General features: G+C 47.5%; 1 protein-coding gene across 2 annotated transcripts in view; it reads right to left on the bottom strand.

Moving 5' to 3' along the window:
• Nucleotides 1-21,054, bottom strand: part of LOC142905032 (dolichyl-diphosphooligosaccharide--protein glycosyltransferase subunit STT3B) — a 65,494-nt gene that overhangs the window by 14,590 nt on the left and 29,850 nt on the right. For both annotated transcript variants that reach the window (XM_076051492.1, XM_076051493.1), the window contains exons 3-7: nucleotides 16,953-17,240; nucleotides 11,188-11,253; nucleotides 6,383-6,482; nucleotides 5,010-5,108; nucleotides 2,490-2,636 (exon numbers count right to left, since the gene is read on the bottom strand). In XM_076051492.1, the coding sequence (XP_075907607.1) occupies nucleotides 2,490-2,636; nucleotides 5,010-5,108; nucleotides 6,383-6,482; nucleotides 11,188-11,253; nucleotides 16,953-17,240 (700 nt within the window). The remainder of the gene's footprint in view (nucleotides 1-2,489; nucleotides 2,637-5,009; nucleotides 5,109-6,382; nucleotides 6,483-11,187; nucleotides 11,254-16,952; nucleotides 17,241-21,054) is intronic.

Here is a 21,054-nt window from a genome sequence, read left to right on the forward strand (position 1 = left end):
AGAGAGAGTGAGAGAGAGAGAGAGAGAGACAGAGAGAGAGAGGGAGAGAGAGAGAGAGAGAGACGGAGAGAGACAGAGACAGACAGAGAGAGACAGAGAGAGACAGAGAGAGACAGAGAGAGAGAGACAGAGAGAGACAGAGAGAGACAGAGACAGACAGAGACAGACAGAGAGAGACAGAGACAGAGACAGACAGAGAGAGACAGAGACAGACAGAGAGAGACAGAGACAGAGACAGACAGAGAGAGAGACAGAGAGAGAGACAGAGACAGAGAGGCTCCGGCTGCTGAAGGTTTCCTCTCACTGGAGGCTCCCAGACACCGACTCCCAAAGCTCCGGGGTCAAACACCTCAGAGCCCACAGGTTGAACTGGCAATCAGCTCTGGAGCTGGCAGGCAGCCAATTGGAGAACACCATTACGACAACATCACCACCTTTTGTATGAACCTTAGTTTGCAACCTTTATCCAGCAGTGTGAGAAAATCAGAGCGACAGTATCAAAAAAAAACCTCAACCAACTGTTGCTTGTTCACTTTAACTTGTGTAACATGTAACAATGTAACATGTTTCCCTCGTTCAGCACAACAGCAACGACTGCTGCTACATTAGAGCCTTTTTCCAGGTCTTCATTTGCGGCCTGGCAGGATTAGTCATCTGTCCAGATCTCCAGAGAGCAGCACATTTAGCCCTCTGTTTACACCCACCTGCAAAAACAAGCTGTTTTATAGCTTCCTACTGACAATGACCGACTTTCCACGCATTTGGACCGAGACAACAAGGTGGCTGTGACACCTTCACATCGGTGCTTTGTGACATCACAAAGGGCTCATTTACCTATCGAAAACTGAATGTGTTCACTGGGGCTACAAACTGGAAGGAAACAGTATCAGAGGACAAAGTTGAACCATGCTGGGGGGGTGGGGGGTCACAGCAGAGGGAGCGCACGTCCCCGTTCTAACCAACACACACAAGGAGACAGCGGGGGAGCGCACAAGTCTCCAACACAAGCTGCGTGGCCGTCATACTGCTTTAAATCTGTTCACCAAGTGAAGACTACTAGCAGCCCGGCAGGGAAAAGGCTGAGAGGAACGAGGGCGAGTGAGGAGAGCGACACCACTTGGCAAAAAACATTCAAAACAAAAGAGGAAATGGCCCAATTCCCAGATCTGGATCGGCGTCCAATCCCAGTCCACTGATCCAGACACCCAAACCTTGGCCAGACTGACTGGTGTCTGACCCACTGTTCTAATAAACACACACGCAGACACAGATGGAGCCATTTCGTTCAGCTTTAAAGTTATTTATAGCGAGTGATATCTGATCGGAAACGCAGCATTTAACAGATCTGACAATTAACCACGGTTAATAGGCTGTTAAACTGGGCCGAAAACTCCACCCAAGATGACAGAGGCCCGTTTGCAGAGCAAAACGCTGCAGCTGAGGGATCAAATGCTGCTGTTGCATGGGGCAACAGCAGCTGCAGCGTCGCCGTGGCGCTCTGCGTAAAGGTAACACATTCAATTTGGTTAAGTTACGTGAGCGGGTTAAAAGACTTTGAGCGCCTGCAGCGTCAGTCCCTGGGAGACGACTGAAGGTCGCAGCAAAACGTTTTTGACGTCACGGGAAATTTACCACGACCCGCTTGCTCCCTTCTGCTTGCGCTGCGTAAACACACGGCGTGTAAAACAGACACACGCAGGAACATCAGAAGCTTGTAGACGTCCCGCGGGATTCCGCTCACTTCAGTTCATTACCCTGATTTTCCCTGGTGGGGGGGGAGGGGGGGTTAAATTAAACTGCATCTTAAATTAATGCTTCAAACATAACCCTTAAATAATGTAAATATTGAATTTGTAATGTCATTAAATATTTTATACTCAGCAGCTTTTTTTTCCATGACAAACCCTGTAAAAGTTTACTTATAATCTGTCGGTTTTTTAGGTGCAACTTAAAAGACTTCAACAAACACAGACTCGCACTTGGTGAGACAAACTCTGCAATATTGCGACCAGCAGTCGGACGTTTGAAACAGGCCCCTGCGGCCGCCCCGGCCTCACCTGCGGCGATGCATCAGAATGCCGCCGACCGCTTTCAGGGAAGAAGAAAGAGGGAGGAGGTAACCACGGCAACAGCAGCAACAACAACTGCAGGAGTCGTGTGAGCGCGCTGGTGCCTAAGGCACCGACTGCGTTTTTGTAATTACTGTCCACACCGCGGGGCTCTGATAATAATCCACCGCTGGTAGATTCTGAGCCTGGATGCATCTGATAAAAAAAGAGAAAGGTGCAATCCAGCAAGGTGTCACCGGCTGTAGCGCTCCGAGGAATATTCCATCAACCACTGGTTGGCATTTTTTCATACTCAGGTCCGTTAAAAGGACGAAAAACAACAAAAACCAAACAAGGTCGATTGGATTCCCCCCCCCCCCACCAAAAAACAAAACAAAAACTTGAGCAAACCCATAATGCGATGGGCAAGGGAGGACGTACCTGTGTAGGTGAGATAGATGACGGTGAGGAAGACCATGCCGGCAGCCAGGGACACCCCGAGGAAGAAGAGGGTTTGGAACTCCTGCCTGGTGAGCCGGTCCTTCAGGTACTGCAGGAAGGCGTAGGCCTGCAGCAGCGCAAACACACCTGAGGGGACCAGACCAAACAGGCCACAGTCAGTCAGTCAGTCAGTGGATGCTACAGGGTTGGAAGGTTTGTGCAGGTTAAGAAGCTGCATCCGCTTGTGTAGACCCCCCACACAGGAGATCCTGCCAACGCGCTTGTCACTCTGCAGTGCCCTGCCCGGCCTCCTGGAGGCGCTGAAGGCTTCTCCTCTCCTGTCCCGCCGCGCTCCCCGATAGCCAGCAGCGCCAGATGTTGCGTGCAGCTGCTGCAGCACCGACGATGCGGAGACGTTCTTCAGGGAGACGAGGCGGGAGGAGGAAGAAGAAAAGGTGGCCGGGGATGATTATTTTGGAGGTTGTACAACTCCCCCCCTGTTTTTTCCAGCAGTCTTGCGCGAATCTAGAGGTGCACCTCCTGCAGCCAATCACGGGATAGCAGCACGTGGACTCGAGCAGCAGATGGGCTGCGAGCAGGCGAACAAGCTTCCATCGACTACAAAAGAAAGGAGCCAAAAATAAGACGCCCTGGCGGAGCTCAATCCATACAGGTGGCACGCGAGGCTGCGCACTTGTTTATCGGATCCTCCCCCCCTTCCCTCCCTCCCGCCTCCTCTCCCTCTCCATCTCCCTCCCCCTCTCCCTCTCCCTGTCCTCCACCGGACCGATTCAAGGCGGGAGGCTTCCTGCTACGTTTTAAGGTGCTTTGGATAACAAGCAGGTGGCTTATGTAAAGTCACACCTTTAATACCTGGACTAGAGCAACTCAGCCTCTGTGGGCTCCCCAGGTGTTTCGCAGCATTAACTTGTCGGCGGGATGAGGATGAGCGCGGCGGGTGAGAGCAGACGGGCAAATCCCTCCTTCATGGATCCACGTATGAACAGAGTTACTCTGCCGTGTGGACGGCCGCGGCGGTGGAAAGCGCTTTGCTTCAACACGGCAACCGCTGCATCACGTAGCGGCCGACAAATAAAAACCCAGTTGAAACCCACGTCCACTCAGGGACAATCTGACAATGATGGATTAATGTTGATCTTGACTGGGCACAGGATCTGCCTCATGCAGAATCACAGTGATATAATCATTTAGATAATTGTCTGGCAAAGAACAAAATTGAGCATTTTGTCATTTTGCAGGAATCATTGGAGCTAAAAGGTCAGCAGCTGTTTTGAAGGTTTAGCTTCAAAATCTTTGACAGCCACAAAAAGCAGCAGCAGCAGCAGCACGGGTGTCAGCGGAGGCTCTGGACAAACTGCTCACTGCGACACTGAACCGTGATTAAATTAAGTTGGGCTGGACAGTTTCCGGACACCACTTTGGACAAAAAGGATTCATATCGTGGGCTGGCAAATATAAAAATAAAAAGTACGAGAGCTGCATGAGCCTACATAATTACATCTTCAATCTTCAGCATTGACATGCTGAACGTCAGCTGCACCACTGTTGGTTTTGACTCGCGGGCTGCCAAATAAAAACAAGTTAAATATTTACAAATCAAGCCCAGAGGGAAACACTGGTCTGTTTGGCTACTGAACACAATCACTGTGTAGACCAGTAACTATTGGTTTTATTAATTGGTTGTAAAAAATAAATAAATAAGAAGTATTAACAAAATGACAGAAAGGAGGCAACAGATGAGAGATGTTTTTGTTTCTAAACTTTTAATTATTTGGCCGTTATTCAGAGAATTCTGAATTCCTTCCTTCCTGAATGGCATCATGGTGAAATTCTCCAGAGAGCCATTTCTTCTACAACAACTAATCGATTATCGATTAATTGTCGATCAAGAATTTAATTGATTAAATTAAATTAGTCACATTTAATTGAACATTTTTTATACAGGTAGTTAATATCATTATTACAGTGTAGTGGCAGGAAAGTGCAATTCACCTGTAGATACTGTGATGGTCACAATATACCTAGAACAAGTTACTTTTAAACTATTTTTTTAAAAATAAAGTTGAAATGTGACCCATTAGAAGTCAACCTAAAGTCAGAGGATCAATGTTGAGGGTGTTTTTACTGTTCTCTAAGGTGAAAATGGGTCACACTGGAGCCTCAACATTATTTAAGGGTTAAATGTGTTCCTCACACATTTTTCATTGTGAAATTTAGGCTCTCTTCAGGTTCGCTTATAAATTAATCGTTAACCGATCGATGAGATCAATCAACTAACGATTAATGAATGAATCGATAATTTGCATCCCTAGTAAGGACTCATGACCAGCATGTGATGGGCTACCGCCTCCAATCAGCAAGTGTGTGAGGTGAAAAGACTCCGCCCCCAATTCAGTCACAGCCATTCGAACATATGTGACAATTTTTTCCCCCCAAGGTCACACAGGATCCAGTGGGTCAGAGCCGGAGGAGCGGGTGTTCCGAGAGGTGGAGGCTCACCTGCAGCTGCCATGTGCTCGCTGGTCCTGATTGGCTGGAAGCCGACGAAAGGGACCTGCATGGACAGAACCAGTCCCACGATGTAGAAGGTGCTGTAAGCTGAAAGAGACGAGAGAAGATTCAACTATGAAGAAGAAAATAAATATTCCAATTTCAACGCGACTGTGTTACCCCACTACCCCACGTCACTGCGGTTACACTCTGTTTATATTTCCCTGTCGGGCATAAATAAATAAAACACCCAGTCGAACATCATTAAGGCAGAAAATGGGAGACGTCTCGTGCGAAGGTGGCAGCGACTCCCACCGCTGCTGGTGGTGGTGGGGGAGGTGAAGGGGGTGGGTGGTGGTGGTGGGTGGTTGCAGAGGCAGCAGCTTAATTAAGATTTCATGCTCTTCCTAAAGAGTGCGCTTCATTTTTGAAGTAGCTGCGACTGCCCTCAGCGATCCCCCTTCTCACACATCTGCTATTGACTCAAGAGTGAGAGAAGCGCCAATTGCAAGGGAATCAATGCAGGCCGCGAGAAAATTAATTAAACCACATTTTCGCTGCTTTTCAACCTCCTTCTTACATACAAAAAATAAATAAATAAAATAAACTGGCATCTGACAGAGAGAGGCCGTGCGGCCGAGGCTCTTTAAGGTACAAGCGTCCCAATCGTCTGCGGAACACATAGATTCTTCACAGAGATTTCACCGCCGCTGTGCGCGGTACCCGGGTGATGCTTGAAAAAGGCTCCTCTTCATTTGACGCTGCAATGGACTCGAGTGCAGAACCAACTGTGAAGCAGACGCGGGTCAAACCCCTCTCGCTGCGAGCGGGACCCGTCCCTTATTTCCAAAGCTCTCCGAGACTGAGCTCCGCAGTTGGAATTGGTTCAACATATAATCATGTGTAAATGACACTTGACGTGGTATAATTTTTCTTGACCCGAGCTTAAGTGCCCAGAGGGTGGGTAGGTAGGTGGGCGGGCGGGTGGAGGGGGGCCGAAGGGGGAGGTTTGCAGCGAGGATTCCGAGCCGCCGGCGTTCTGAGCAGCCGACTGAAGCGGGGTGGGGGGATGGGTTGGGGGGGGGGGGGGGGGTGTTCTGTGGGGGTAACAAGACCGTCCTCTCCCTCGGCATCTGCCGTCAGCGAGGTGGGAGAGAAAAAAGAAAGCTGAATAAATGGGTGTTGTTGCAGGTCTGAATGATTGTGTGAGGATGTGAGGAGACACAATAGGAGAGGAAGAAGCCCCCACCACCACCCCCATTGTGGACACTTTGATTTTCGGCTCTGTGGGAGAGTTTCGACTGTCGAGTCCAGTGTCCAAAGATGTCGCCTGGTTTAATGGTGTGTGTGTGTGTGTGTGTGTGTGTGTGTGTGTGTCTTACCGATGTACACTCGTCTGCTATAGCGTTGCATCAGCAGCAGCACGAAGACGTGCAGAGGAATCAGGTTGATGATGAACACGTAGCCTCCCCACGCCGACACCTGGAACCAAACACAAGGCAAAGAAAACCCATCAAGCCTTCCACGGAGCACTTTGTCTTGTGTGAATATCCATTCATTTAGACACCGACGGCCCCTGAAGACCTTCTCTCCTCAACTATGAAGCTCAACAAAAAGAGGGCTTTGTCCTAAAAGGACAAGCAAGCAAAGGAAATGGACCAGCCAATGCAGGAGGCCAAAGCGACGGGCATGGCATTGGTCCAACCTCCAATTAGTCCGACAAACTTCCCCCTGGTCCGACCTCCCCTAACCGTAACCCTAACACTAACTGTAATGAGAGGTCGGACCAATGGGCAATTTGTCGGCGTAATGGGATTGTGGACCAATGGGCAGTTTCCGTAAGAATTATCATCATTATCATCCCCGTAGTGCATCACATCTTTAAATATTGTTCATAGTCTGAAAATATCTTGCTGGCAAGCAGCCATAAAAACTGACTTTTAAGATCTATAAAAAAAAAAACAGGCATAAAACATTCATATTTTATTTTACAGCTTTGGCATAAAAAAAATACGAGAGGCACAGGCGAAACGTTTTTGGTGATAGAAACGACTCCACCAGCACACGCAAAAAAAAAAGAAAAAAAGTCGTCAAGTTATCAATTGTGCTCACTTGACTACATTAAGAGGGCAAATGGTGAGAGCACTAGAGAGAGAAGAGGAAAAACATGGGAAGCGGTGAGAGCACTGAGGGAAAAGGACGGGCGGAGACAGGCGGAGAGCAAAAGTGCCGGAGTTTGACTGTGAAAAAGGGAGAAAGAGGACAAAGTGATTTAAACATAAAAGGGATTTGCATAAACCCAGTTTTCCTCTTTTTGATTCTTTCGCAGCCGCTTGTCAAAAAATGAAAAAACGTGAGGGCGTGGAGGGAAAACGTGGAAAACGTGGAGGGAGGGGGGTGTCCCCCACCGCACCTGCTGCTGGGTACAACACAAGAGCATTCACGGTACTCATTGAATCACAGCAGCAGAAAAGGGGGAAAGCGTGCACTATCTAATTGATGAAAACGTTTTTATGCAAACGCAAAGGGGGGGAAGAGAGCGAGAAAGACAAAACTCTGTGGCTGTTAGCCGCTGCACACTTAGCAACAATTATCTTTTGGCAGCCGCCGCGCATCTCGCCTGCCTGGTGGTGGCAGCCAATTAGTGGCATGTCAACTGGAACAAATGCTGCATATGATTACATAAATTATTATTTTTTTTGATAGGGACTGAAAACATACTGTCAACACAACGTGACAAAAACATTATCGAGGACAAATTGGTTTGTCGCTGTCAAACCCAGCAGGACAAGATATGTGTTCACTCTACATCTCTTTTCTCTTCACATCTTCAATCATGGAGAGTTTTAGTGTAAAGCGCTGCTCCAGAGGAACGGTGTCACTGAACTCCACTAAAATTGGTTTTCGACTGGTGTTCAGTCTCGCGAAGGTCTGCAAATGAACGTGTTTAAAAGGGCACGAGCCGAGCAGAAAAGTCCCTTGAAAATCAATCTCTCTGAGCCGGGCGTCTGGAGTGCGCGCCGAGTTGCGTTATTGACGGAGTCAAAGTCAACAGCATGTTTTTGCAGTGGCTGTTTTCCCCTCGGATCACGAGTGTGGGAGGCTCAGCGCTGCGCCGACGGTGCGATAAGAGCTGGCAAGCTGGGGAAAAAAAAAAAACTATTTCACCATCCCTCAAGTCCTCTAAACTCTAACTGGATACCTGAAACACCTGCTGTTCACATAGTGGCTGGATAAAAACAAAACTTCAACAGTTAATTGTATTTACTGCCCTAAGACAAGAATCAACAAACTCTTACAATAGCAGATGTGAGGTGAACCTACTCATTCAGGCTTACCCAAGAAGTAGGTGACAATTAAAACCTAAATGTTATCCGAGAGTTAAAGCAATTTTTCAATTAAGCTAACAATTCATTTAACGAATATCAACTCGTGTGGAGAAGCTCTGCGCACAACAACACACAGTTTAGACTGTTTGTACATAAAGAGAAGCCAAAGGCAGCAAAGGCAGCAAAGGCAGCAGACGCTTGTTGCAAAGTCTCCCACTTGTTCGTTATTGGGCTCCACATCTCGGATCAGATTTATGGGATGACCTCAGGGCCGTTACAAAGGAACAGGAAACAGGAAATAAGATTAGTTTGTTTGTGGATATGAGCTTTGGCCTGTAGCTTTTATGTCCAAAGTCTTATATTTCCCATTACTTACTTATATTGTTGTTTTATAGTTTGTGTGTTTGGTAGGACTTTTATTTCATGGCACGATGAGTTTACATTTGCATTATGTAGGTACTGTATAAAAACAAATAAATTACCCAAAGTATCTATCTAATATACTATTAATACCATTCTCCATATTTTTGCACTACACAGTTTTGCTCCAATTATGAAAGTTTCCCCACTGTGGGATCAAAAAAGGTCGTCTTCTTCTTATTGTGAACAGAAGTCACATTAACCAAATATGTTCCGATAATTCTTTATAAAACATCCTATTCTTTATACTCTCTTGTAGCAGCCTAGTGACTCTAGCCCACACCACTATAAGCAGCAACACCTTCACAGCCTCTTATTTAAAAGGTGCACGGCAACTGATAACCAAGGAGACGCCAACACGGCCCTGCTGAAGTTTGTGCCGGACATATGGAGAGTCAAACAAAGCAAAAGCTGCACTCGGACAGAATGACGGCGAGGGAAACGAGTCCGATTCAGATTGAGACACACGGTGCCCTGAGCTGCACCCTCTTAAACACTTTAAAACCTCCTAATTCCCCTTAATGTGCACTAATGGGCTTTGTGGAAACGCGGCGTCATGCTATCAAGGGCCAGATACGGTCGGAAAATATTTTTGGGAGATTCTGTGAAACTCCCCTGCATGTTTCCACCCTTATCCGTTCGAGGGGACGGCAGACGTTCTGAAGTTCGTTGACACGTTTGCACGCTCTGGCCTCAGCCCTCCAGGTTCCCCGCAGCTCCGTCCGATCCCCATCTTAATCCTTCGCCGTCCGTCCTCTCCGCCCCCGCTGTGCCAATAAGCATGCAGGGGATCACTCTCCCTCTCCTCTCCGGCTCCGTATCTGCTGTTTTAACATGTGTCAGATTTGAATAAGGCCACGGTTGGACGAGGGGGATGGGGGGGCTTTGCGGCAGCCATGTCCAGATTAAACAGGGTGGATAAAGGGACGAGACAGAGTGGTGGAAAAAGCAGAGGGTGCAGAGACAGAATCCTCAGTGCTGACCAGGAGCGGCAGCCTTCACAACACATCCTCGCCGCACCCCCCTAAGTCTCCTCCTCCTCCCCTCCGCCTCGCCCCCCACGCGATCATGTGGCTCTGTGTAATCGATGAAGCTGGATTTCGGTAATCTGTTTCATTTGATATCCGTCTCGCTGGCTGCCTCAGAGATTAGGGCAAAAATGAGCAAGGGGCTGGAGATTTTCACAGGGCCACCGGGCCCCACACACACACACACACACACACACACACACACACACACACACACACACACACACACACACACACACACACACACACACACACACACACAAATCTGTCGATGAGGCGGTGTGCCTGGATCATCTTTTTATCTCATCTCTCTCTCATCAAACTCCTGATGGGTTTGTGCCCGAATTCATAAATAATGCAGAAAACTCCAGCTGAACTGCTTCTCCCATCTCTCCCGGTATGGCAATTCTTTCCTGCCAGACGGAGGGGGATGTGATATATATATATATAAATATAATATATAAAGAGAAAGAGCTCCAAATCGATCCAACCGATAATCTTGGGGCAATTTTAAAATAAAAAAAACAAAAAAAAAACAGTTGTTAGTTTATAGTGAGACACAAATTTTTTGAAGAGCTCTTTGGTGGGAAAAAAAGCTTCGATCTGGTTCAAGTTGGTTCCAAGGTTAGACTTTTTATTGTGTTGAGTGTTTCAAATCATGGAAAAGACAAGCAGAACTCATTACAAGTCAGCAGGAGCAACAAGACCTTGAATTCAAATGAGAGAAGGCAGGCGCTTTTGACCGGACGTGTACTAGGCTTCCATCTCGATGTAGAGAGACAGAGATTTGAAGTCAAAACCAAGCCAGAGATCATTTGTTCTGGACTGGTGCAGCGTCCTTCACTTTGCTAGAATTCAAAATCTGGACAATCTGCTTTTCAGGGACTAAGCGTAAGGGATAGACCAGTCCTGGAACAGAGCAGGTCATCACCAAGGCGAAGACAACATGGTATTTTTTTTATTTTTATCATTTTGGTTACAAGGAAAAAGCGATAACGCAGCATGACAGCGACAAACGTTTTCTCACTTGCCCTTTAAGCAGCGCTGCAGAACCGTTTAATTGCCCTGCACTTTTCCTCCGGCAGCCTAATAACGACATAATCTGTGTGTTTGTTCAGTATTATATGCGTTGTAGTGACGCGGCTGGTTTAATCGCATTAAAAGACATTTAGCAGAGTGAGACAAATCTTGCATCTCAAATTAAAATAACAGCTCATTACGTATAGAGCCATTTTTATGATTGAGCACTCCCAAGCAAATGGATGCGTGTGCTGATGAGCAGCAGAGGCGCAATCTGAACCGGCACTGATGGAAAATGCAACTTTGACCCAAACGCTACTGGCTTGTACACCAACAGCCAACGATAGGAACGAAGGCAGACAAGTGGGAAGAAGTACGAGTTGTTCTTACCATGTAGAAGTACGACAGGCAGCAGCCGATGGTCCAGAATACTGAGCCCGTCTTCACAGACTTCACCTGCAGGCGCAGAAGGAGAAGATCAACATCAGAACGGCAAGATAGTCTCAGATTACAGCTGCTTTTAAAAATATATACACACATATCCAAAACACTGATGAGCTTCACTTATCAATGCATTAAATGTTGATGAGTACTGGCAGATGCTGGGCGGAGGACTGACTGTGTTGAAAGACCTGCCACAGCAGATTCTTCTGCCTTTTAACATTTTTAATAGCGGAACATTTTCCAGCCGCTTTCCAGTTAGTGTAGAGTTTGAAAATCAAGAGGAAGATTTAATCTGGCACACAGCAGCGAGCGACCTCACATCAAGTGTGAATCTGTGGCGGCACTCAAGACAGGACGGTTACCAGGATGAGTTCGACACCGAGTGGGTCGAGACGTTCCACCGTTGGTGCAAACGTGAAGAAGTGGAAGGTTCCAGTGGAGGATCTCGGAAAAACAAACAAACAAAACTTCTTCCTCTAAGAACAAAAGCAGTTGAATGTCACCATCCTCTCATCCTACCACTGACCCTAAAACTGCTCACAAAATAAATAAAGAACCTCCTCCTTCAGATGTTGGGATGCCTCCTGGACGCCTCCCTAGAGAGGTGTTCCAGGCATGTCCCACCAGGAGGAGACCACGAGGAAGACCCAGGACACGCTGGAGGGACTATGTCTCTCGGCTGGCCTGGGAACGCCCTGGGGTCCCGCAGGATGAGCTGGAGGATGTGACTGGGACCAGGGAAGTCTGGGGGTCTCTGCCGAGGCTGCTGCCCTGCAACCCGACTCCGGATAAGGCGGGAGAAGATGGACGGACGGATAAATAACATCCATACTCTGATGAATGCCTGAGCCTCGGCTAACAAGTGAATACTGCCAATAACTAGGCTGTGAAAACAAGTATGTTTTATTCATAGTTCACAAGTCAATAAGAAGCACAGTGACACATTAGGATGACAAGGGCTCCTGCTCCGTCCACATCGCTCATGTGTGTGTGTGTGTGTGTGTGTGTGTGTGTGTGTGTGTGTGGCATGCAACCAGTGTCTTACTGGTGGTGTCCTCCAAGAGCCACTGACTGTGACACCGGCTCAGCTAATTAAAAGCGCGCTGAAAGAGCGGAATTACTGTTTGAACATGTGGCAAGAGCGCGGGGCGAGGGGCAAGCGAGGGGCAAGCGAGGCGCGGCCACTGTGTGCGTGCACGTGTGTTCGTGTTACGGAGAGCTCTGGTGTTAAAACGAGGAGCTCTCCTGAGTGTGAAAGGATTCAATTATAGATTATGGAAGGGTGTGTGTGTGTGCGTGTGCCGGGGCGGGGGAGGGAGGGGTGCAGATTAAGCAAGCAGAGTTGAATGGGTTATTAGCGGACAAAATGAAGGAGTCGGATAATGAAGATTGGGCTGAGACTTGAGAGCGGATTTCTGCCATTTTGGTGGGGGGAGGAAAAGGAGAGAATTGAGGACGGGGGGGGGGGAATAATGAGATGGGGGGGAGGGCAAGGCAGACGGAGCGGGGAGGAAGAGATAGAGCAGAACATGGGGGAGAGAAAGAATGGCGGGCACAAAGGAAGACAATGACAATTAAAGGGAGACGAGATGGAGTGAAGGCGAGGAGGAGAGGGAGGGGGTGAGAGGGAGGGAGAGAGAGAGAGAGAGAGAGAGAGAGAGAGAGAGAGAGAGAGGGAGGGAGGGAGAGAAAGAGAGAGAGAGTTGGAGAGGGAGAGGGAGGGAGGGAGAGAGAGAGAGAGGGGAGTAAAAAAACCCGAAGACAAATGTGGGTAAATGAGACTGATAATGGGAGGCAGTGGTGCAAGGCCTGGCTGATTGTTTTTCGGGGCCCTTGCCAAATAGAACAGAGGACGTCAACACCGACAGGTGTGTGTGTGTGTGTGTGTGTGTGTGTGTGTGTGTGTGTGTGTGTGTTTTCTGTGGCACTGTTGCTCCTCTGATGACATCACGGCGCAGGAGGAGGGGGTGGTGGCAGCGAGGGGCGTCTGGCGAAACCAGGGAAGGCATTGATCAAAAACCTCACGAGGTGACATGAGGTCATTACGACGGCAAAAAAAAAAAACAGAGACAGAGAAAGACGTCCATAACGCACCACCCCTGCAGCCCCCTCCCCCCTCTCCACCACCACCACCCCCAAGAGAGACAAATGGCAGCCGACAGCTCCTGGATGAGACCCGTCAAGATAGATGGGGGTGGAATTTTGGAGCGCGCCGCAGATTGAGAAATGACTGCGGGCGGGCGGACAGACAGCCAGCAGGGAGGTTGGGCAAGGTGCCTCTTCTGGACAGGGAGCCACACAGGCCAGGAATATCCAGCAAACTGTTCGGTTAATGCCTATCAAAGTTTGTTCACTTTTTATGAAACAAAAAGAAGCAAAGTTTATACGTCTAAAAAAAACAGTCAAAACTTTACTGAAAACATTCCAGGCTTTTTGCACAGACTAAGGTCACCTGTAGTTCACCTTTTTCTATGGTTCCCGGGTCTGGCTGCCTTCTCTAGGCAGGAAAAGTACTTCTCACGCACCTGCATCAAGTTTTGTGACTTTTTTGCTCTTTCAGTGGGGAAAAAAAAAGTTGCAGTGAGATCTTTGCAGGGCGGAAAAAGAGACGTTCAATGCTGACATCTCTTTTAATAAATTAAAGGTCTGCCAGTACGTGACTTTAATTTTTAATATCAAATAAGATCCAAATGCTATGCAACCCCACAGCCAAGACCAGGATATAGAAACAGGTGAATGGATGACCTCTTCATGCTCATGTGAGAAATCTTGAATTTGACATCATTTGAAATAATCTGGTTTGCGGCGAAAAGTCACGAGAGGAACGTCGGCAAATCTAGTTTGATATCCGAGGAAGACTTTTGACTCGGTGACCTTGCATGAGATGTGAGCCTGCTCAGATACTGGAAATGCTTCTGACGCTGGTGGAAGTGCCACAGCTGCCTCTTAACAGCAACTTAGGCCCTGTCCACACGGGAACGTTGCCGTTTGTTTTTTCTTTCCCGGGGTCGAAAAAAGTGGCGTCCACGCGCTGGCAGATGGAAACGGAACGGTGCATGCCCTGTTTTTTCCGTGCGATGACGTCATCGTTTTACAAGGAAAAGCCGTTTTCACTGTCCACACGGCAACGATGTGACAACGGCGAAACGGCGTTGTCAGATTTTCCCACTCTGGGACCCGTTTTCAAAAAATACAGTTTCGGGGGACCCAAAACGCCGTTGCCATATGGAGAAAACGCCGTAACGGTTAAATACTTTACCGTTTCCACCAAAAAACATTGCCGTGTGAACAGGACCTTAAACTCTGCCTTTTCACACTGTTCTGCCAGTATAAAAGCCTGCACTCCTTACCTACCGCCTTGGCTCTTAAAAAGACAAACAGTGTTTGGCTACAAAATCTGAACGTTCAAGGATGTAGATTTTCCCCTTGCAGTGAGCTTCTTGGTTTCACTCTGCTGAGCCACACACACACACACTAGAGCCAGGTGTGTCGTATCTGGATATAAAATCGCAGACACAACAGGTGCACTCAGAGCCGCCCCCGGGATGCTAAAACTGCAGGTCACTGCCAGATCGCCGACAGTAAACGGGACTCACAAAATGGCCAAAGTGGCCGTGGGCGACTCTGGCGCGGTGACTCGTGCTACCTTGAAACGTGATGTGACAAGAGCGGCATTGACTGCGACGGCTGCATCCTCGGACGGTGAAGGTTTCCCTGCGGCGACTCGGTGACAGAGCTTGTAACGTCGTGCAGAAGCCACAGCAGAGGTGTGGGGGGAAGAGGAGGGGGGGAAACCTGCACGGCTGCTGCTCGCTATCGACTCCATGTCGCCCTGCTGCGCCTCACGGCTTTATGCCGAGGAATAAAGGGAGATCAACACCTTGAAGGCAAAATAAAAATTGGCCAAACAGCCCGGGAAGAACGATTAGCGCTCGCCCGTGGCAGCGACAATGAAAGGGCCTCTTCTGCTCACTTACACGGCCGCACCAGCCTCCCTCCCCCAGTCTGTCTAATACAGGGCACCGCTGCCATTCAGCCAATTTATGCCTCTGCGGGACTTAAGCGAGAGAATACAAATGACTGAATAGGAGCGGATAGGAATAGATTCATGTTGAATTATATATGCAAATTGGGGGAGCGCTTTTAAAATATTTATATAGCGACTGGAAAACTGAAAAAAAAAAAAAAAGATTCCAGACTTCAGACTTAAAGAGGAAAAGCGAGAGGAATAATAATGTGCAAAGAGTCTCGGCTTAAGGTCGGATCAGGGAGATCATGTCCTAAGTGCCAATCAGAGCTCAGAAACGCTGTGAATATCCACAGTTTAAAGGCCCACAAGGAGACGGCTCGCAGGTAAGTACACACAACGGTTTCTCCGCGCGGACGCCTGTGATACTGTCATATAACGGATGGATCGCTGAGGCCCTATTGCAGCCAACGCGCTCCGCAGGAAACTCAGTGAATTTATTTTGACAGGTTCAGATTTCTTCTTGTCAGCTTTCAGACTGCGGCGAGGCCTCCTGGTGAGGGCAGGCGGCTGGAGGGCAGCTGGCTCTTTGTGCCGCTTCGCTTCAGAAGCCCACAGTCACGGTTTGCAGATTATGTCCGTGAATCCATTTAACTAATTGCTTGCTCTATAATACATTAAAGAAGTGTACGGTATTAAATATGTATTGATTGTAAAGGTCCCCATTGAAATGATGGCAACAGTTTAGTCTAAGTGCTCCGCTTTCACCTGTTGCTCCCACTGTAATCACTGCAGTCTCCGGGAAGTGGAGGAAATTCTAACAGGCTTGAAAGCCCAAATGAAACTTTAAACAATTCAAATATGCAGAAATCTAGATTTAATCTTCTTTAATCTGTCCTCCTGCTGATTTTCACACCCTTCAAATAGTCCTTCAACCTTTCTTCTTAACTCATTTGAGTGCCCTGGCGGCCCACTGGGGAGAATCTGGTGGTGAGCTCTCAGTTCCACACGCACTCACTAATCTTTTAAAGTCTGATGAATAATAAAAATGAATGAATTTCATTCAGTAAATGTAAAAAAAAAAGAAGCCAAAAGGCCAAAGCTCTTCTTCTTCTTCCTCTTCTGAATGATGACAAAGGCACAGCACTGGGGTTGAGTGACGCCGTGCAGTGCATTGTGTTTGCGCTAGTGTCCGAATGGGCAGAGACATGACTGCCGACCGGACTGTGATACATAAACAGCCCGAGTGCGAATATGGAATCCAAATCAGAACAGAGCAAAGTTGTCCCAGTGGGCAAGTTTCAGTTGGATGGATTGGAAAGGACTGAGTACAGTATCTTGGTATCAGACTCCACTTTGCCTCTGCAAAGCATACGTTCACACAAGAGGGCCATTTACTGTCAGATAGCTGCAGCCTGGTAAGGCAGCTGTTGACGCAAAAAAAAAAAAAAAAAAAGGCTTCTGAAATGTCTCCTTCTAGAGGTGAAAAAAATTACTCATACAGCTCGAGATGAGTTGTTGAAATTCACAGGTCGAGAAACTGTTTCTGGCAAGATAAATGTAGACCTCTAAAAACAAACTTCTGCCTACAAAACCCCAAAGAGGCACAATTCTTCCTTTCCAACTTTTCTCTGCTTGAACCAACTGTTTGGATCAAGTGAAAAAGAAAACAGCTTAGCCTGCATCCTGACTTCAATCCAGCGAAAACCAAAGCACGCAGCAGGAGTTCCCCTCTCATACGCACCCAAAGGTAGTAGGTGAACTGCAGGGCGAAGATGGCGATGCCCTCGTTGTCGAAGGAGCCGGCCACGGAGCGGGAGATGTAGCCGGGCACGATGGCGATGAAGCAGGCCGCCAGCAGCCCTGCGCCCTGGTTCCACAGCTCGCGGGTCAGCAGGAAGGTGGAGATGGCGGTGAAGCCGCTGAACACCGGCGCCAGGAAGACGCACACGTCCCGGATGTGCACCGTGACGTGCAGCATATTGAGGACGTAGTGGATGAGGCCGGCGGTCACCATGAGGCCGGGGTAAACCTGGGCGGAGGGAAGGAGAGGGGGGAGAAGGAAAACGTCACGGCCTGGAAGGACAACGGTAATCATGATTTGTCCGTGTGAAAAACTGATAAACAACTCATCCTAATTACGATGAAGCTGCAGGGCCAATATACTGCTGGCTGCAGTTTATTAGATTTGTGATTCTGCGGATGTTTTATCTCTAATGACTGCAAAAACCAATATTGCACACTGCTCCTAATCACATTTTGGGATTTTGTCTTTTAGGCAGTTTTGGACAGCGGTAAAACCAAACAAGAAGCTCATGGAAAAAGACATTTAACACAGATCACATTGCAATTCTCTATCATCTACCTTGTTATATTCACCCTATGTTAATACTGGACTGAATTAAGTTCCTTCTGGCTTTTCTTATCTCAGACATAGATTTTTAAGGTATTTACCTGACATGTTTGGGTATATTCTTCCGCCTTCATCAGAGTGTCACTCTGTGACATGTCAGCTCATGTCAGGCAAATAAAAATCATTAAAAAATCAAGTTTTGTGACTTTTATGCTCTTTCAGTGGGGAAAAAAAAGTTGCAGTGAGATCTTTGCAGGGCGGAAAAAGAGACGTTCAATGCTGACGTCTCTTTTAATAAATTAAAGGTCTGCCAGTACGTGACTTTAATTTTTAATATCAAATAAGATCCAAATGCTATGCAACCCCACAGCCAAGACCAGGATATAGAAACAGGTGAATGGATGACCTCTTCATGCTCATGTGAGAAATCTTGAATTTGACATCATTTGAAATAATCTGGTTTGCGGCGAAAAGTCACGAGAGGAACGTCGGCAAATCTAGTTTGATATCCGAGGAAGACTTTTGACTCGGTGACCTTGCATGAGATGGGAGCCTGCTCAGATACTGGAAATGCTTCCGACGCTGGTGGAAGTGCCACAGCTGCCTCTTAACAGCAACTTAGGCCCTGTCCGCGCGGGAACGTTGCCGTTTTTTTTTTTCTTTCCTGGGGTCGAAAAAAGACAACTCCGCTGGCCGCTATCGTTGTTGTTTGTGCCGCTGCTAACGCATTGCATGCCCTGTTTTTTCCAGTCACATGACAGTGACGGTAGGATGACGTCATCGTTTTACAAGGAAAAGACGTTTTCACTGTCCAGACGGTAACGATGTCAAAACGACGAAACCGCGTTGTCAGATTTTCCCACTCTGGGACCCGTTTTCAAAAAATACCGTTTCGGGGGCCCAAAACGCAGTTAAATACATTGCAAAAAATCTACCTCTGAGATAAAAACAATCAACGAGGTAAGTTAATACTTAGTGAAGCAGACAATAGTTTGACTTTCATCGTTTATTTAATAGCATTAACAACTAGTGTGGGAATTCTAATCAAAATTTCACACATTCCCTCCAGGTAGCGACGCTCTTCAGCTCTAACGACTCTCAGCCTTCTGCTGCTGGGATGAAAATGAAGAATGTGAGCAACGTCCCCCTGAGAGTCGTTCATTCCTCCAACTACCTGCAACAAACCAGTGACATGGCTGTGACGGACCCAGTCTGGGGCCACAGCTTTCCGCCGATTGAAAACCCATTCCGGATGAGATGAGCCCCGAGGATATTACAAAGACGGCAGAGTTTCTTAATCAGAGCCAAGAGCCCTTGGAGTTTTTTTTTTTTTTCCTCTCCGCCTGATGGATTGAGATCTTTGTGCATAATTTATTCACACCCGCTCTCTAATTGGCATTCGAGAAAGCATTACATAGCCGGTTCATTATGAAAATATCATCAACTAAACCTGACAAGCGGCTGAGAGCGAGGAGAGAAGCGGCACGCTGTCCCGACGGCAACAAAGAGCGGTTTGTTGGCCTGACAGCCCATTGTTGTTCCAGACTGTCACATTAGGAGCCTTTCCTTTTCTTTATCAATGGCTCCGTAGAAAAGCGCGAGTGACAGTCCTGCTCAGGGGAAACGGCGGAGTGTGGGAGTGAAGAGGGAGATAAGAGGGGAGGGGCTCGGGCGGCTGGACGGGTCTCGGCAGAAGAGGCACCTCGGTGTCACATTAAACTCATACCGGCTCGTCCGTCTTCCGCACGGCGTGACCTCCGCGACTGCCCAGAGACTTCACGCCATCATGCACAATTAATGAGAACTGTCAGGAGCGCCTATTTGATTTTTAATACAAAAAGGTGACAGGTAGGTGGATGAAAAAAAAATGGAGGGAGAGAAAAGAACGCAGGACTGAACAAGCAGCCGACAGAGGAGGGATGATAAAAGACAAAAAGGCTTTTGTTAAGAGGCTGAACGTTAGAAGGCAGTAAAGATCATTTTTTGTGGGAGCCAGAAAAGGTCAAAGACCAGTCATCTATGGAGGAGAGTAAAACAGGCTCGGAATACCAGAGAAGGCTTTTCGAAAATGGGCAAGAACTGGAAGTAGCAGACGACCGGTCTATTTTCGCTTTTCAAATTAAAGCCGCCGTCAGCCGTGAAATGGAGCGCGCCGCCACGAGATGAACCCCGCCGCTCGTTCGCGCCCCGTGGACCCCTTCTCAAAAGCACCGGCTTGATGCAAATAAGTGCTCTTGCGCATCTGTTTTGTGATTTGGAACGCAGCGTGGGAGTAAACAAAATGCCCTGGCCCTCGAGTCCTGCCTCGGCGCTCACTAAACGATCCAGCTCAGTCGTGCAGACGAGTGGGATTTTTGACAGCTAACCTACGCAGCAGAGTAGCGAGCGGCTTCCCGTTACCCCGGCAACGACCGTGAGGAGGCCCAGCTTAGCGACTCGCCAGGTTAGCACGGCGACCGATTTCTGCTTAGTCACTTACTCGCTGAAAATAAGTTGGATGGTGCGAATAAACTGACCCGGCTGATAGCTGCTGTACATCACATCCTGTCTCTGAAGAGAATTCCTGGAGCCACAATGCAGCAGCAGCAGCAGCAGCGGAGATGCATTTGCATTTAGTACGGCCAAGCGAGTGACCCCGCCCGCCTGTTATTATTTAAAACAGGCTGGCGAGCCCAATGTACAGATTGTGGCTTACCATCTGGCAAGAAACTTCTTGGAAGTTAATTGTGGGCTGGTGGCGAGTGGAGACTGTGACAGACTGGCAAGATTTCCCATAGATGCCACCATCTGCGGCGCTCAACGTCTTTGAGTCATTTGTTTTTCCCCGTATATGAATCCGTCAGGTGCGCCTCCCTCCTTAATGGCATGAAGTAGAATTACTAATGAGAGAATTATCGCTCATAGATATTTCTCTCTTGGTAATATTTAGTACTAGTTACTTTGATCAATACGATTATTTAATTTGACTGCAAATGTGTAATATACCAACAATTTGATGTTGTGCTTACTGACATAAAAAAATCCCAGCGATTCCTCGACGATCTTCAAACGCCAACTCCAAACGGAACAAATACAATGTCAAAACACAAACATGTCCTTGAGGGTTCAGACCATTGAGAAAAAGAAAAATGTATAGAGGATAATATGAATGGAAAATTCAGAAACAAATATTTTATATAAAATGTAGTACCCCTGCAGATACTTAAATGGGGTTTCTTTTTGTCGGTTATTGTTTTCCAGACGAATATGTCTTTCATGTTGAATCTCTGATGCTGGACAATGTTTTTCATATCCAGGTAAACCTAACAAGCAATTTTGACTCTACAAATAATACAAATAATTTAGGTGACATTTAAGACTTGCTTGCAATGAGACGTTATTGATGTTTGATCTGCAACCTCATTATGCACAGAATTATAACAATAAAGGGCAGTCTGTTTCATTCTGTTCTATTCTATGTTACCAAGAAATATATGGATCCTGAATGGGAAAT

Source organism: Nelusetta ayraudi, unplaced genomic scaffold (assembly GCF_046127955.1).
Source record: "Nelusetta ayraudi isolate G7.1 ecotype Tasmania unplaced genomic scaffold, CSIRO-AGI_Nayr_v1 ptg000135l, whole genome shotgun sequence".
NCBI classification, from domain to species: Eukaryota; Metazoa; Chordata; class Actinopteri; order Tetraodontiformes; family Monacanthidae; genus Nelusetta; species Nelusetta ayraudi.